The 16,207-nt window shown below is 40.2% G+C and overlaps 1 protein-coding gene across 2 annotated transcripts in view; it reads left to right on the forward strand.

Annotated features, from left to right (window-relative positions):
* Positions 1-8,853: 8,853 nt before the first annotated feature.
* YLPM1 (YLP motif containing 1) overlaps positions 8,854-16,207 on the forward strand; it is a 74,434-nt gene continuing 67,080 nt past the window's right edge. Inside the window, exon 1 of one of the 2 annotated variants that reach the window (XR_006781466.2) lies at positions 8,854-9,896. Coding sequence is in view for 1 of the 2 variants with exons in the window: in XM_045807810.2 (XP_045663766.2) it covers positions 9,024-9,896 (873 nt within the window). In the remaining variant the exon portion in view is untranslated. The remainder of the gene's footprint in view (positions 9,897-16,207) is intronic. The other variant, XM_045807810.2, reaches the window with a different exon arrangement.

Raw genomic sequence — 16,207 nt, forward strand, 5'->3', positions numbered from 1 at the left:
TCTAGAACATGAAGACCAGCATTAACTTGGGACAGGAGAAGAGCCACTTGAAACTGGAGGATAGGAGGCTGGGGTGGCTGCCAGTAAAGATTAGTATGTAGAAGTGTGAGCAGAAGTTGAAGGAGTTTGTGTCTATTGGTGTCTCTCTGTAAAGTTGAAAGCTAGGCCATTTATTGAGGGACAAGGCTTGAGGTAGTGGTGAAGGATTGAAATAGCTACTGTACTGAGTGGGAGAGGTCGATGACATAAAATGATGGCAAAGTAATGATGAGAACCTAGAGGGAACTGCAGAACCTGAATCAGTAGTGGGACTAATTGCATGCTGTGTGGTTTCTCCATAACCATTCAGCAAAAGAAAGTTCAGTAAGCTATAAGGGGAATTTACAGGGCAAGTACCACAGTAGAACAAAGAGTTGAGGATGCATGCAAGAGAGATTGAATTGATATAATGTAAGTTCAACAATTGATAGGAAAAGAAATAAAACTATTGAGAGGGGCAGTGAACTGGGGGTTAAGGATTGGGGCTCAAGAAGGTTGACTAACAGATATATAAAAAATTAGGAATTGAGAGGGCTATAGAAATAAAAGATTGAGATCTGTAATTAAGGTATCAGAGGTTCCAGCAAAGATAACAGCTGATGTTGTATTACAGGTACCAATTGTGGGTAAAGATTTTGAGATTGATATAATAAAAAAACTTTGAGCCTAAGTTGTTCATTGATTAATACATGTATGTGCTGAACAGAAGTCTAGCATGGGGGCGCCTGGGTGGCACAGCGGTTAAGCATCTGCCTTCGGCTCAGGGCGTGATCCTGGCGTTATGGGATCGAGCCCCACATCAGGTTCCTCTGCTATGAGCCTGCTTCTTCCTCTCCCACTCCTCCTGCTTGTGTTCCCTCTCTCGCTGGCTGTCTCTATCTCTGTCAAATAAATAAATAAAATCTTTAAAAAAAAAAAAAGAAGTCTAGCATGAATAGCACACACATAGGCCAATTCTAAGAGCTCCTTCAGTAGAAATTGCCAAATTGGTCCTTCATGATCACAAACTTGATTCTGTTAATTGAGTCAAAGTTACGGGCAAATTGCCCACAAATATCCAATGTACAGACTGGCCAAGAGATCATGAGGTGGGCTGTTAGGAAAGTTTTGTCCTAAGGAAGTAGATCCGCTCTTTGGGAAATTTAGATCCAAAGACGTGAAGAGTTGAATAGTTACAGACAGAATAGAAGCCATACATAAAAGCAGCAGTGCATCTAACACCAGAGTACCACAGTGTCAGAGTCCCAGGGTAGGAATTGATCAAGAACCTCCTAATGCTGAGGGAGTAACAGCTACATCTACTTTGGGTCCTAAGCACCACTGAGATCCCTGAAAAACATTCCAATCTCTGCAAGGTCCACGTGCAGCCCTCCTTGTAGTGCCTAATAGGGTTTCTGGTTTCCAAGGGGCCCAACTGTGTGTATGAGATTCCTGTTTCCATATGTATCCTTAGAATATATATCTAGCTTTCAGTTATGGTGCTTTCAGTGCAAAAAATAAGGAAATGCATCTTGAATAACAGGAATTTCAAAAGTAGTGTAGCTCTATGCACAGTACAATCAGCTGAAGCTCTACATCGCTCAATTTTGAACTTTGTCATCAAAGCTCCCAGTTGGCTGTAAACAGCGGAGCAACAAGCTCCTTGTTCACATCCGTTAGAAAGAAAGAGGGCTTCTTTCCCAATCGTGTAATAAAGAAACCCTTGTCTTCAGTGTGATTGTACCAACTTTGGGCAGATGCCAACCCTTGGGTGGCCAAAGAAAGGTCACGTGCTGATTAGGTTACTACAGAATCTCCCAATAAATGGCAAGAGGGAATATATAATCATGATTGACTTAAACTAATTGGGACCTACTCTTGGAGCTGGAGATGGTCAGCTTTTTCTGAGTGACATGGTGACATGGGATATATATGGGGAGATGTGAACACCTGAGCAAAATTGGAATTTTATTAAGAAAGAAGGAAGGAAATGGATGTTCTGTAGGCAAACAAAAGTATTCACTACACCTCATTCTCAAACACTTGAGTGTTTGAGGGAGAATTATACAAGTTGAAACTGTTTTAGAGTATAGAACAAGTGTCAACAGTTTTTTTCTAATTTTTCCTCAACCCACTTTATTTTTTTTTTAGATTTTATTTATTTATTTGGGAGAGAGGGAGAGGGAGAAGCAGACTGCCTGCTGAGTAGACAGCCCGATGTGGGACTTGATCCCAGGAACCCGAGATCATGACCCAAGCCAAAGGCAGACACTTAATCAACTGAGCCACCCATGTGTCCCCTCAACCTGCTTTAATATTTCTCCATTCTCCTTTAATTTTCCCACATTAAAGTATGTAATACTTTATGCATTTAAAGGTATCAATTTATGTTATGTATTTAAATATGCTTTTGAATTATGAAATATTGTATGATATAAATATTGCATATATCGAGTATATTTCAGGTATAAAGAATATTACTAGGGGCACCTGGCTGGCTCAGTTGGTTAAGCATCTGCCTTCAGCCCAGGTCATGATCCCAGGGTCCTGGGATCGAGCCCTGGGGTCAGGCTCCCTGCTCAGCAGTGAGTCTGCTTATACCTCTCTCTCTGCCCCTCACCACCACTCCTGTGTGTGCACGCTCTCTCTCTCTCTCTCTCAAATAGATAAAATCTTTAAAAAAAAATTACTAAAATGAACACCCTTGCACCCTCTCCCAATTTAAGAAAAAGAATATTACCCATAACTTTGAAACTTTCTATGTAATCCTCCTTGATTACATTCCCTTCCCTCAACTCCACCCCACCTCTGAGGTAAACACAGTCCTGGATTTTGTATTTTTGTCCTCTTGATTTTCATTATAGTTTTATCCATCATTTGAATACCTTGACTATATGTTTGTAAGGTGTATGTTTTTGAGCTGCCTATAAACAAAATCATATGTACTATTTCTTAATGTGGTAACATAAAATTTACATTTTAACCATTTTTAAGTGTACAGTATGGTTGCATGAAGTGCATTCACATTGTTGTACAACCAGCCAACTCCAGAATTTTTTTTTCATTTTCCCAAACTAAAACTCTGTCCCCATTAAACAACCACTCCCCATTCCGCTCTTCCCTCAGCTGCTATCAATAATGATTCAGTTTTTTTGTCTCCATGAATTTTAGTATTCTAGGTACCTTATTTAAGTAGAACTATACAGTATATGTCCTTTTCTGACTGGCTTATTTCACTTAGCGTAATGTTCAAGATTCATCTATGTTGTAATATGTCAGAATTTCCTTCTTTTAAGACTGAGTAATATTCCACTGTATGTATAAACCACTTTTGTTTATCCATTCATCTGTCAATGGACACTTGGGTTGTTTCCACCTTTTGGCTGTTGTGAATAATGCTGCTATGAACACAGGTCTACAAATATCTCTTCAAGTCTCTGCTTTCAGTTCTTTTGGGCATATTCCTAGTATATACGGTCTTTTTGTAGTTATGTTTCTGAGATTCATCCATGGTAATATGTGGAGCTGTCATTCATTCACCTTAATTGCTACATGATATTTCATTGTGTGAATATTAAACATTTTGTTTATCCATTCTCCTCTAGATGGTCATTTGAGTTTCCAGTTTTTGCTGTTACCAACAGGCTACATTCTTTTACATACCTCCTTGTACAAATGTATAAAAGTATCTCTAGTCCCAGATACATACCTAGAAGTGAAATTGTGTCATAAGGCATTGTATATCTTCAGTGATAATAGATATTGTCAAATTACTCTTTACGTAAACATCTGTACTCCCACCAACAGCATATGAGACTTTCCATTGCTCCACAGCCTCATTAGAACTTGGTGTTGTCAAATTCAATACTTGAATACAGATACTGCCAGTTGTCCCCAGTATTCTCTCTTTAATCTTCCTCTAATAATATATCTCATGAGTTTTATCTGTGTTGCCCAGGTGGAAACTATTTCCAAGCCTTCCTGAAGCTAGGAAAGGCCACCCAACTAAGTTGTAGCCAACAGGATGTAACTGAAAGTGATATGTATCTCTTCTGGGTCCTTACCTTAAAAGGCATCCTCCTTAAAAGGTATTCTTCCCTAACCCATCTACTTGCCTACGAAATGGAAGCTTTATGTTGAAGATGACAACTTTGGGCTGCTTACCTCTGAACTGTTCTATGAGTGAAGAATGAACTTCTGTTTAAGCCACTATACTTTAGTGTCTCATTGTTAGAGCAGCTTAGACTGCATCCTAATTAATACATTAGTTATTCAGTTTTAAGTTCATTCCCAATTTTACCCTTGCTCAGAGGGCTTGTGTTTGTTCTCTCTCAAGATCTTTCTGGTGATGTTCTTTCTGCATTTGATTTCTACTGTTAAACTTCTTTTTATGCTCCTGTCCTTAACATATTTGCCTGACAAAGGTGGCACAGGGTAGTGGATGTTGGCTGTTGCTTATCCACATCCACTCCTCCTTCCTAACAGCACCCAGACTTTTTTGTTTTGGTTTGATTTTGGAATGTTACATTTTCCCCAATCGTATGCAATTTCCCCCAGTGTTACATTTTCTCCAATTGTATGCAGGATTTAGATCAGAATACCCAGCCCTTTCGCTATAGAAGATGAGGGAAACACTGGAGGCTCTTTCTTCTAGATCCTTCCTCTTACCAGACCATATATCTGCAAAGGCACTGAGTGGCTAAAGGTATATATAAAAAAAAGTTGAACTTTGTTTCTTATAGCATCCAGAGCTTTGATGATAGAATAGCTCCTGTCTTGGCTTTTTCCTACTCCTAGATCTAGTTAAATGACCTTCTTTTGCTACATGATATTTCATTGTCTATTTCGTGACTCCCACAGTATCTTTTCAATACATTTTTAAAGTCTCAGCTGTTGCTATGGATAACATCCAAAGAACTGTAATGGATAGGACCACCCTCAAGTTCCAGGCTCTCCTAAACTGTGATCCATTGAGAATGGTTAGAAGGCCTTGCTACATGTTAATTGAGATTACATATGAACACCTATGGGTTTCTTTAGGATAAAATGAGAACATGATTCTGTAATAGAGGAAGAAGCACTAACATTGACAAGGTTATGTGTGATCAAGCTAGTCTTAAGTTTAGACATTATCCATCCAAAATCCTGGTGAAAACCTGCATCCTAAGGATGCATAGGTCCAATAGGAGGCAATCTGCCTCTAGATCCTGTTGTTTAGAGCAATACAAGCTGTAAGAGCCAGCAGAGATTTTTTTATTCCTCAAAATGGCACGTAAGCCATCAGCCAATCAGAATATGGCCTCAAACCACTAACCAATCAAATGTCACTTCCTCCTCTCAGCCCTCACCCAAGTCCCCCTAGCAACAGCAAGAATGAAACATAAGAAAGAAATACTGCTGGGTTATAAACCTAGACCAGAGAAGACTCATGCAAGTTGACTTTGACAGCACTGACAATTAAGAGCTAACCCCCTCTGGAGTCTCCCACACAAAACCTTCTGTGTGATTTGTGCTTTAATTCATCCCTTCGTTCATTTTGAATAGGAGAACTTTATATTTTTGTTGCTACTTTTTTCATCTGAGATTAGTAAAATTCATCTCTAAAAACTTGGCCCAGGATTGGTCATATAATGTGAAATCAGTGTCACTAAAATGTCTTGAGGAGAGCTTCTTTTCAAGAATTTTCTGGTATGGATAGGGTTTCTGTATCATAAAGATGGCTGTGATTTTTTGAAAATTGTGCAGGCTGGAAGGTTTGAGTGGCCAACTATATGTTAGTTCCCTGAGAGTAAGAATCTAGGGGAGAAGATTTCCTATAGCATCTAAAACAATTCCCAATTAGATCTTTATCTTGAAACAATGAGGGGAACGTGGAAGGGCCTATTTAAACAAAGGTGCTGTCTCCCAAGTAGGTGCTGAAAGACCCGTGGTTGTTGAGGTATGCAATAGAAGACAGGACAGCTAGAACCTACCAATGCCAGGTGGGAAAGGAAAAGGCGAAGAGAAATCTTTTACTTCCTTCCATCTAATCTCATCTTTCTCTGTCTTCCACTACTATCACTTTTCTCCTTCCCACTTTTTTTTAACTTTTAAAAAAATTGTGAAGTACACCATACAAAGATGAAAGCACAAAGGATAAACATACAGTTCAATAACTTTTAATGAAGCAGATATTTGTGGAATTACTATTTGGTTCAAGAAATACAACATTGTTAGCATTTCAGAAACCCTATTCGTACCCCCTTCCAACCACTACCCTTTCCCTCTCCCCAAAGGCAACCACTAGTCTCACTTTTAACATTATCATTTCATTTTGTCTATTTTTGAACTACATGTAACCCAATTGTACAGTAAATACTCTTTTGAACTTCTATCTTTCAAAAGTTTCTTGGAGATACACTTATTTAATTATACAAACAGAAAAGCGCATAAATCATAAGTCGTAGAGCTGGATGAACTTTTCACAAACAAAACATACCTATGTAACCAGCACCCAGATCAAGACACAGAACATTACCAGCAGCTGCCTTTTATCCCCCCTTTCAATCACTATCTCTTCACCCCAAGGGTAACTACTATCCTGAATTCTAAATGGTTGCATATCAATTATGTCTATTTTTGAAGTTATATATGTGAAAACATACAGTACATATTCTTTTTTGCCTAGCTTCTTTTGTTCAACATTATGTTTGTGAGATTCACCTGTGTTGTTCCATGTGGTTAGTTTGTTCATTTTCATTGTTCTGTATTCCCTTGTATGAATATACCACAATTTCATTATACATTCTAGTGTAGGTAGACATTTGGGTTGCTTTCCACTTTTTAGCCATTACAAGTAGTGCTGCTATGAACATTCTTGTACATATCTTCTGTATAACATATACATGCATTTCTCTTCATTATGTGCCTAGTGGCGGGATTCCTGGGTCATAGACTATGGGTCTGTTCAGCTTTAGTAGATACTGCCAAATAGTAATTCAGAATGGTCACCCTAATTTACACTTCCACCATCAGTGTAGGAGAATTCCATTTGTTCCACTCTTTAGCTTGCAGCTACCTAACTCCAACCTCAGGTTTCAGCATCACATGGGCATTCTGTCTGTGCACCTGTGTCTTCATGTGGCCATCATTTTATAAGGACACCAGTCGCATTGGATTGACCCTACTACAATATGATCTAAACTAATTACATCTGCAACAAACTTATTTCCAGAGAAAGTCACATTCTGAGGTATTGGAGATTATTTTGTGGGAGAAGGGTGAGACACAATTCAATCCATAACAGATGTGATAATAGTGAACATCTGTTGTTGATCCCAGAGGGAAAACTTTCAACTTTTCACAATCAAGTGTGATGTTTGCTGTAGTTTTTAAAAATAAATACTCTATAAGATTAGGATGTTCCCTTTTATTTCTGGTTTGCTAAGATTTTTAAAAATTGTGAATGGATGTTGAAATTTATTATATTCTTTTTCTTCATTTAATGAAGTGATCATCTCATATTCTCCTTTAGGCTATTACTATGGTAAATTACATGTATTTTTAATATTTTTCAAAAGAATTTCAATAGAAAATGTTAACATTGCAAGTAAGTGGGATCTATGAGTTGGACAATGTTCTGTTTCTTTTTTTCTTTTCTTTTCCTTTTCTCTTTTTGGGAAAAGAAGGGGCATAAGGGCAGGCAGGCATCTATCTGACCTGGCCCTAATGTTCTGTTTCTTGATCAGGGTACTAGTTACACAGTGTGATTGGTTTGTGAAAATTCACTAACCTGTACACTTACGATGTTTAATTTTACGTATATACATTATACTTCAACAAAAAATTAAGAGAAATGCGGCTAAATTCCTATTTGAGAATGAAAACTCTTCTGAGAGATATTTAGATGCCCCACTTTCCACTCACATCTACCTCCTAAGAGAGGTGAAGATCTGGGTTGCTAAGATGGAAGGAAGGTCAAATCTTTAAGTGGTGCACAACTGACACACTGACACACTTAATATTCTCAGACTTAGGTAGTTTTTTTTTTCTTTCCAGAATTCAATGTGTATCAGCCTTGTTTTTTAGTGATTCACTCAAGCCAAAGTTGAGTATTATGTTGACAGATTGTATTATTTTCTAGGTCACCCTCTCCAGACAATCTTTGAATCTGGTTTTTGCTATCTTTGCTTTAGCTGAGATTCTCCAACATGAAATTTTGTGCGTTGAGTTATTCTAAAGAATTCCATTTCCAACCTTTTATAATAACTGCAGATGTTACCTTTCAGATACCTGCAGGAATTGGTGTAGTCTTACATTCTGTCTTCAAAATGTTTCTATTCTTCACAGATTTGTTCCCAATTGGATTTTTTTTGTTAGAATCGAATTAAATTTATTCATTTAATATGAGAAGAACTGACATCTCTACAATTTCTCCCTTTTCATTCAGGATCATGGTAAGCCTCTCCATTATTTCAAGTCTAATTTATTCCCCTCGGATATGGTTCTGTAGTTTTCCTCATATAAGTTCTACATATTTCTTATTAGAATTATTCCTACTTGTTTCATGGTTTTTTTGTTGTTGTTGAGATTGTTGCTATTGTGAATGGAACCTTTTTTTTTTTTTTCATTCAAAAATGAACCCGTGGAGCGATAGGATCTCTACCACCCCTTTCAGCTGTGAGACTCTATGGTTCCTCGGTTCTATGAGAACATTCTACTCGCACGTCCATTATCCGAACCTGAAGGAAGATGGCAACCGAGAGTCACCAAGCAAAGGGTCACTCTATCTCGCCTTTGTTCTCCTCTCGGTGGCTACTGCGCAGGCGCAGTCGCTCCAGTGCCGTCCCCGCCTTCCCGGTCGCGGGCCCAGCTCGGTAGCGCCGGCGCACTGGCGCGCTCCGTTTACACGCTCCGGGGCCTGTAGGCGCCGCGAGTTCCGGCTGTCGCCGTCGCCGCCGCAGCTCCTGGAGGTCGGTTGCGACGAGTAACGGCGCCGGGACGAGCCCTGCGCCGCCTTCTCCGATATGTACCCGAATTGGGGCCGGTATGGCGGGAGCAGCCACTATCCGCCGCCGCCGGTCCCGCCGCCGCCACCGCCGGTGGCGCTTCCTGAGGCCTCGCCGGGGCCCGGGTACTCGAGCTCGACGACTCCCGCGGCCCCCTCCTCCTCGGGCTTCATGAGCTTCCGCGAGCAGCACCTGGCGCAGCTCCAGCAGCTGCAGCAGATGCACCAGAAGCAAATGCAGTGCGTGCTCCAGCCCCATCACCTTCCTCCGCCCCCCCTGCCGCCCCCGCCGGTGATGCCGGGGGGCGGCTACGGGGACTGGCAGCCACCGCCGCCACCGATGCCCCCGCCACCTGGGCCGGCCCTCAGCTATCAGAAGCAGCAGCAGTACAAACACCAGATGCTCCACCACCAACGAGATGGGTCTCCTGGTTTGGTTCCCATGGAGCTGGATTCCCCCCCTGAATCTCCCCCTGTACCGCCGGGGTCCTATATGCCCCCGTCTCAGTCTTACATGCCCCCACCTCAGCCGCCACCCTCGTACTACCCCCCGGCCTCGTCTCAGCCCTACCTGCCTCCCGCTCAGCCGTCCCCTTCTCAGTCCCCACCTTCCCAATCCTACCTGGCGCCCACCCCTTCTTACTCTTCCTCTTCCTCCTCCTCGCAATCCTATTTGAGCCATTCCCAGTCCTACTTGCCCTCTTCTCAGGCGTCTCCTTCCCGCCCCTCCCAGGGCCATTCTAAATCCCAACTACTAGCTCCACCACCACCGTCCGCCCCTTCTGGGAATAAGACAACTGTCCAGCAAGAGCCTTTGGAGAGTGGGGCCAAGAACAAGAGTGCTGAACAGCAAGCTGCCCCAGAGCCAGATCCCTCAACAATGACTCCACAGGTAAGAAAGCATCTGCCTGAGCCTCGTCTTTCACCTAGAGGGCCCTAAGTGAGCAGGCCTCAAGGCTTTAACCGTGCTTAGGCTAATTTCAACACAATGAGTAGCTAATTTACACTCCAAAGGATTCTTTAAGAGTCAGAAGTCTGACATCGCAGCTAAATGTGGATTATTAAAAGAACAGTGTTTGAAGATGTTTCTGAACACCACAGAGTAGCGGGGTGGCTGAAGAGTTACTTCTCAGATATATTCTTTGGTTCCCTTTGACCGACCTCCTAGATTTTGTTGCTTTTGCAAAGCGCTTTGTTTTAAAATTGTATTTTAAACTCAAATTTCCATTTGAGAGGCAGCATAAAGAAGTTGTTTCCCAAAGGGCTGGTACTTGAAATGTATACAAACCTTATGACCGGTTAGCTTCTTTAAAAAGTTATTTAGGGGCACCTGATGGCTGTCAGCTTTGTGAATTCCAAAGTGTTAGCAAATGAAGAAGGGAAATCTTGTTCTTATCAGGAGCATCCTAATTATGTGTATAGATACATAATGTAATACATAGGAGGTCTCTTCACCTTTGACCCTCTTGGGAGTCTCTTGGTTATTTTAAGGAATGGACCCATAAATCCTTTTCTTACATCACTTAAAGCAAGTTTTAAGACATAACCAATTTGCTGCATTGCATTGTTACCATTCACTCCAGAGTAACTGCCTTGGAATTTGGCCAAGATGAAAAAAAGTTAGTGGTATCTTTTCCTTCATAAGATAGTCATTACTCTAAACTTCTGTTTTAAGTGATCCTTCCTACAAAGCAGTCAAAGATGAATAGAATAGCAGTAACAAATGAATTCCTCCCTTAAGAAAGAAGATAGAACTAAAGTGGAACAAATAACTTGTTATGATTTCTTAAAATAGGCACTTTTAGCAATTACTAATCTACCTCAGATTCCCTAATGAAAAGAGAGTCTTTTAGTCTACAAGCTCAGATTTACATATAAAAGATTTCCAAAAGATAGGGATGTGGTACTCTAATGGTTTGCCATTAGAAATTAAGGACACAAGCAAGTTGTTTTAAGTAAGCAAGATGTTGTGCTTGGCACATCATCAGGAGAAAACACTTGTGATGCTGGAGTAAAATAGGAGAATAAGGGATTCTGTTGGCTTATACCGAATTAGTACCATCCCACCAGGTTATTTCCCCCAGATTCCTCTTGTTATAGAGACCAAATTTCTGTCCTCATTCCCAACCCATTCTGAAATTCCCAGTGCTTTTGTTGTCAAACACTGTCGGAGTTAGTCCAAGCCAAAGTACAATATCCATATCCTTCTCTCTACTAGACTTTCTCTGGCCTTTTGAGAGACAAATGAATTGTTTTTGGAGGGAGGGGAGGAGGAATCAGACCCGTCTTTAATACAAATACATGAACACTGGTTTGCTGGTTTTGCTTTTCTGCCTTTGCACCCTTGTCTGTATTGAACTTCTTTCATTGCTTTGAGTGTTCATTGCCTCCAGCTCTTTGGTGAGAGCCAGAAAAAAAGAGTGGAAGATGAAGCTTGAGAAGTGTGGGGGCGAGACCAAGAAGGGCCTTTCTTGTAAGCTTGTTTAGGCTTTCTTACCTTTGTCTAGAATTCATCCCAGCTTTCTCAACCCTCTCTCCCTGCCTTATAGTTGTATTGTTTTCAAGGTACATGTCAACTATCAGGGTCTCTGTGAAGCCATCCCTGAGTTCCCTCATCTGGTTGGTTCTGTTTTTCAGATTTTAAGTCCCTTGCAGACAGGGACCATCTCACTCATCTTTTTATCCTCTGTAGCACCTAGGACAGTGCCTTGCAAATTGTAGGCTCTCCACAGAGATTTGTTGAATAAGCGGCAAGAGTTGTCACCTTCTAGACTTAGGATACTTCGGCTTATTAGATTACACGGGTTTTCTTCATGCCAGTGCTGATCTCTGACGATGAACCCTTCTGCAAATTTATTATTCTTTGGTTCATATTTTATTTTTGGAATATGTCATTAGAGATTTTAATGGCGAAAGATTATAAACACACACAAAGGTAGAGAAAATGGTATGGTTTCTTCTCTAAACCCATCATTCAGATTCAACAACTGTCAAGATTTTATCATGTTTACTTCACCTATGCCTTTTTTTTATTGCTGCTGACATATTTTAAAGCAAATCTTAGCTCTCATGTCATTTCATCTCTACATTCTTAGTCATATTTTTTTGAAAAATGGACCTTTTTGTAGGTAAATACATTATAACACCTACAAAAACTAACAATAGTTTCTTTGTATCATCTACTACCTGACCCATTCGGACTTCCCCTATTGTCTCATCATCCTAATTGGAATTAAAAATAATTCCTTGATATCATCCATGTTAAACTTCCCCAGTGGACTCAGTCATGTTTTAATGGTTTATTCAGATCAGGATCCAATATAGACGTTGTGAAGCAGTATCATTCTTTGTTGTGGAAGGAAGTCCTGTGCATTGCAGGATGGTTTAGCAGCGTCTCTGGCCTGTAACTACTGAATGTTGGTAGCAGCCTCCGATGGGAAACCAAAATGTTTCCAGACATTGCCAAATATCCCTTGGGGGTTAAAATCACCCTCAGTTGAGAACTTCTCATCTAGATTAGACTCTTCTATTCTCTTTTTCTACCCCATGCCATTGAACTTGATGAGAAATCTATCTCAGGTGTTCTGTAGAATGTCCCACATTCTGGATTTGTCTGCTGTCTGTCTCTTGGTTTCTTATCATTTGACTTGTTCCACTCTCTTTCACGTTTCTGGTAAACTCTGAAAGCTTAGATTTAAGTTCACCTTTCTTCTGGCAAGTGTACTTCATAACCCGGGTGGTGCTATGTACTTCATTTGCATGCAATCAGGAGACACACAATGCCTGGTTGTCCCACTATTAGTGGAGCCAAGATTGATTAGGGGTTAACAGTCTGGTCCCTCCATTGTAAAGCTTCCCATCAGTTTTGCCTCTAATGTTTCATCTGTGATTCATCCGCTGATAGTCTTTGCCTCAGTAAATTAGTTCTTCATTGAAGGTTATTACGTGGTGATTTTTTTCTGCCATTTCTTCTACGTTTACTATGTGGAATTCTGTAAAGAAAAAACTTTCATGACCTAGGACTATTTAATTGGAAATACAGTTGGTATAGGAAAGATAGGATAAGTGCTTAATATTTGATTTAGTTTCTAGTTTTCAGAGTAAAGCATTGGTGATTTAATGGAATGTGTGTTTTGAAGAGTTAACTTTTCTATGTGTTTAAAGGACTGGCTAGATAAGGTGCATACTAGCCTTTTTTTCATAAATCGTGACTTTATTTATCCTTTTATTCTCAAAATACTTAGGTAAGTTGACTTGGATTAGAATTTTTAGTCATTTATTTAACATTCAAGTATTTGAGTATTTGAGTAGCAAGTCTGTGCCAGGTGCCGTGCTTAGTTTAGTACCGGAGATGAAATGGTGAAGAAAATAAGACATGGCACCTGCCCTCATTGACTTGTCCCAGTGGGAAGAACAAGACATTTAATAAGTAATTAAGAGGAGTACAAGGTGCTGTGGGATTATAAAATTCACAATATCACTAGACTGTTCCTTGAGGAATGGGAAAAGGTGAGGGGTTTTCTTTTTGTTTGTTTTCTGGTTTTAAGCTCACCATTGTATTTACAGTGCCTTGCTTAGGGTCTAGCAGGTAGTAGGTGAAGAACAAATATGTTTTCAGTGATTGGATATAGCTGAGAGCTGTAACCTAATTGAAGAGGCCTCCCTTTGTAAGTGATATTTAAGTGAAACCTGAAGAATGAGTAGGAACTAACCAGATAGCATTCAAAGTAAGGCTTACTGAAAGCTCAGGGTGAGAATGGTAGACACAAATCATATCAGGGAGGGCCTCAGGACTTTCAGGCAGTAGGAAGCCATCGAAGGATTTTATATAGTCGAACGTGACACACTGGCATTTTTGAAAGCTCATTGTGTTTGCTGTCTGGAGAGTGGAATTGAGAAGGGCAAGGGTGATTTAGAAAGAATACTGAATAGAATAACCCAGGCAAGAGATTATAGTGGCTTGGACTTGGATGGTGATAGTGGAGGTGGAGGAAGTGGAAAGACTGGAGAAATATTTGTGCACTAGAATCTAATTGGAGATTGAGTAGCAGTGGAGAGGGAGGTGTCAAGGATGATTCCTGAGTTTCTGGAGTAGACTGCCAGGTAGATGGTGGTCCCATTTACTAACAAAATAGGAAAACCTGGAAGAAGAGGAAGAACAGGTCTGGGAACGATGTGAAAGGACGAGTTTAGTTTTAGACCTACTGAGTTTGAGGTCCTTGAGCCACATGATTCCAAATGGAGATGTTCAATTGGAAGTTAGATATAGGTCTGGAGTCTAGAAGTGAGATCTTGGGAGACATGACAGACTTGTGAGTCATCAGCATAAAAATGGTATTTGGGGCACAAAAATAGATGAGGTCTCCTGAGGAGTGTGTGTAGAGTAAGGATAGAGTTTAAAGGACATTGAGCCTAGACCCAAAGAATCTCAGTATCTAGGGGAACCAACAGAAGAAAGACTAAATGGGTAGATGGAAAGTCAGGACAGTGCTGTCCCACAGAAGTGCAAAGAAGACTGTTTCCAGGAGGAGGGAGTGGTCAGCTGTGTCACTACCACTGAGAGGTCAAGCAAGATAAAGACTGTGAGTTATCTTTTGCATTTACTGACATGTAGATTATTGTTGACCTTGGCAGGAGCAGTTTCATAGTGACTGAAGCCATATTGCATTGATTTGAGGAGTGATGGAAGGTGAGGAAATGGGGATGGTGAGTATAGACAACTCTTTCAAGAAGTTTGACTGAAGGAGAGAGAGAGAGAATGAGGGCAGGAGCTGGAGGAAGAGGTGAAGTAAAGGAGCTTTATTTTTTAATTTTAATTTTTTTTAGATGGTACTAAGATTATCTGGTGACCTTAATTCCTGGAGTGGAATGTGAACCTCAAAAATATTGAAAATAAATGTTTTAAATAAGTCTAAAAAATGGAAGACCATAATTTTGCCAGATTTCTCCCCACCACTTGCTTTAGGAAGTAGGACATAGTACATTTAGTGTTATAGGCATTTATGATAACCTGGATAGGAAAGGCAACCTTCCAAAATTAATCTCTAAAACATCTCTCTCTCTCTCTTTCTCTCTCCCTCTCTATCTCTCTCCCTTCCCGCCCCACCTCACACATTCTCTGCTTGGAAAATCATTTAGTACCTAGTTCATTACTGTACTGGTAGCAAGTGGTCAGTAAATGCTTGCTGAATAAATTAGCATCTTTTTGATAATGATATTTGTGACAAATAGTTCTTACATCCTTTTGAACTCTCTTCATTCAATTTCTTTTTGAATGTGACATATGCAGTGATTTTCCTCTACCTGTGGACTAACATCCCATGTGAGATGGAGTTGTCTGATATGATGGCACAATCAGAAAAACTGGCTACTAGTTTGGCTTTGGCTTCATTAGGAAGTCCAGGCAGGTTTTATTCCTTTCTAAAATAGAACTAAATCACTTTTCTCTTGGGGTCACTGAGGACATGTCTGAATGATGGTCATTTGTAGAGCTTTAAAAATGGGCCGAAGCCTAGTCCTAGGACCGAATTAGATCTGGTTTCTGCTTATCGGGTTCATATGAAATAGAAATTGACCTACAGTGCATATTGTCAGCAAATCAACGAGTACTCGAGCTCCTAATAAGACAAAGACTAGGTCTAAGACAAAGATGGGAAGCATTGACAATAAGGTGGGTACATACAAATTGATCAAGAATCTAGATATGTACCGTTTTCATGTCTGTTGCCATTGGCTTCTAGTTTATGAAAGATGGTTTGCATCTTTGTATCTTTTAGTGATGCTTTCAAAGAAACTAAAAACAAGGGAAACTTTTAACTTCTACTTGAAAGAGACTGAGTTTATTAATTCTTTAAAGCTGAAAGATAAGCCTGTTGCTATTTTCATAAAATAGTGGAAGAAAATTGACGTTGTTTTAATAGTACATTATTGTCAACTATCTTGGTCAGTGTGCTGCGTTTTTTTATGTTCAGTAGGAAAAGTAATTATATCTCTGGAGCTGATGTTTATGTACATGGTAATTAAAAACAGAATAGCCCAGTCATGACCCAGACTTCAAGATGTAGGTAGTGAGATGGAATTTATTCCTCCCAATAATTTGGAGCAAGTTTCAGGTCATAGAAATGAGTGGCCTGGAAGGGAAATCTTCAGTTGATCAATAACCATTAATTGATATTCTCCTGTGCTCTAGCACTATGCTTAAGC

The sequence above is a fragment of the Ursus americanus genome, chromosome 26 (assembly GCF_024610735.1).
Source record: "Ursus americanus isolate L20-20 chromosome 26, mUrsAme1.1.p, whole genome shotgun sequence".
NCBI classification, from domain to species: domain Eukaryota; kingdom Metazoa; phylum Chordata; class Mammalia; order Carnivora; family Ursidae; genus Ursus; species Ursus americanus.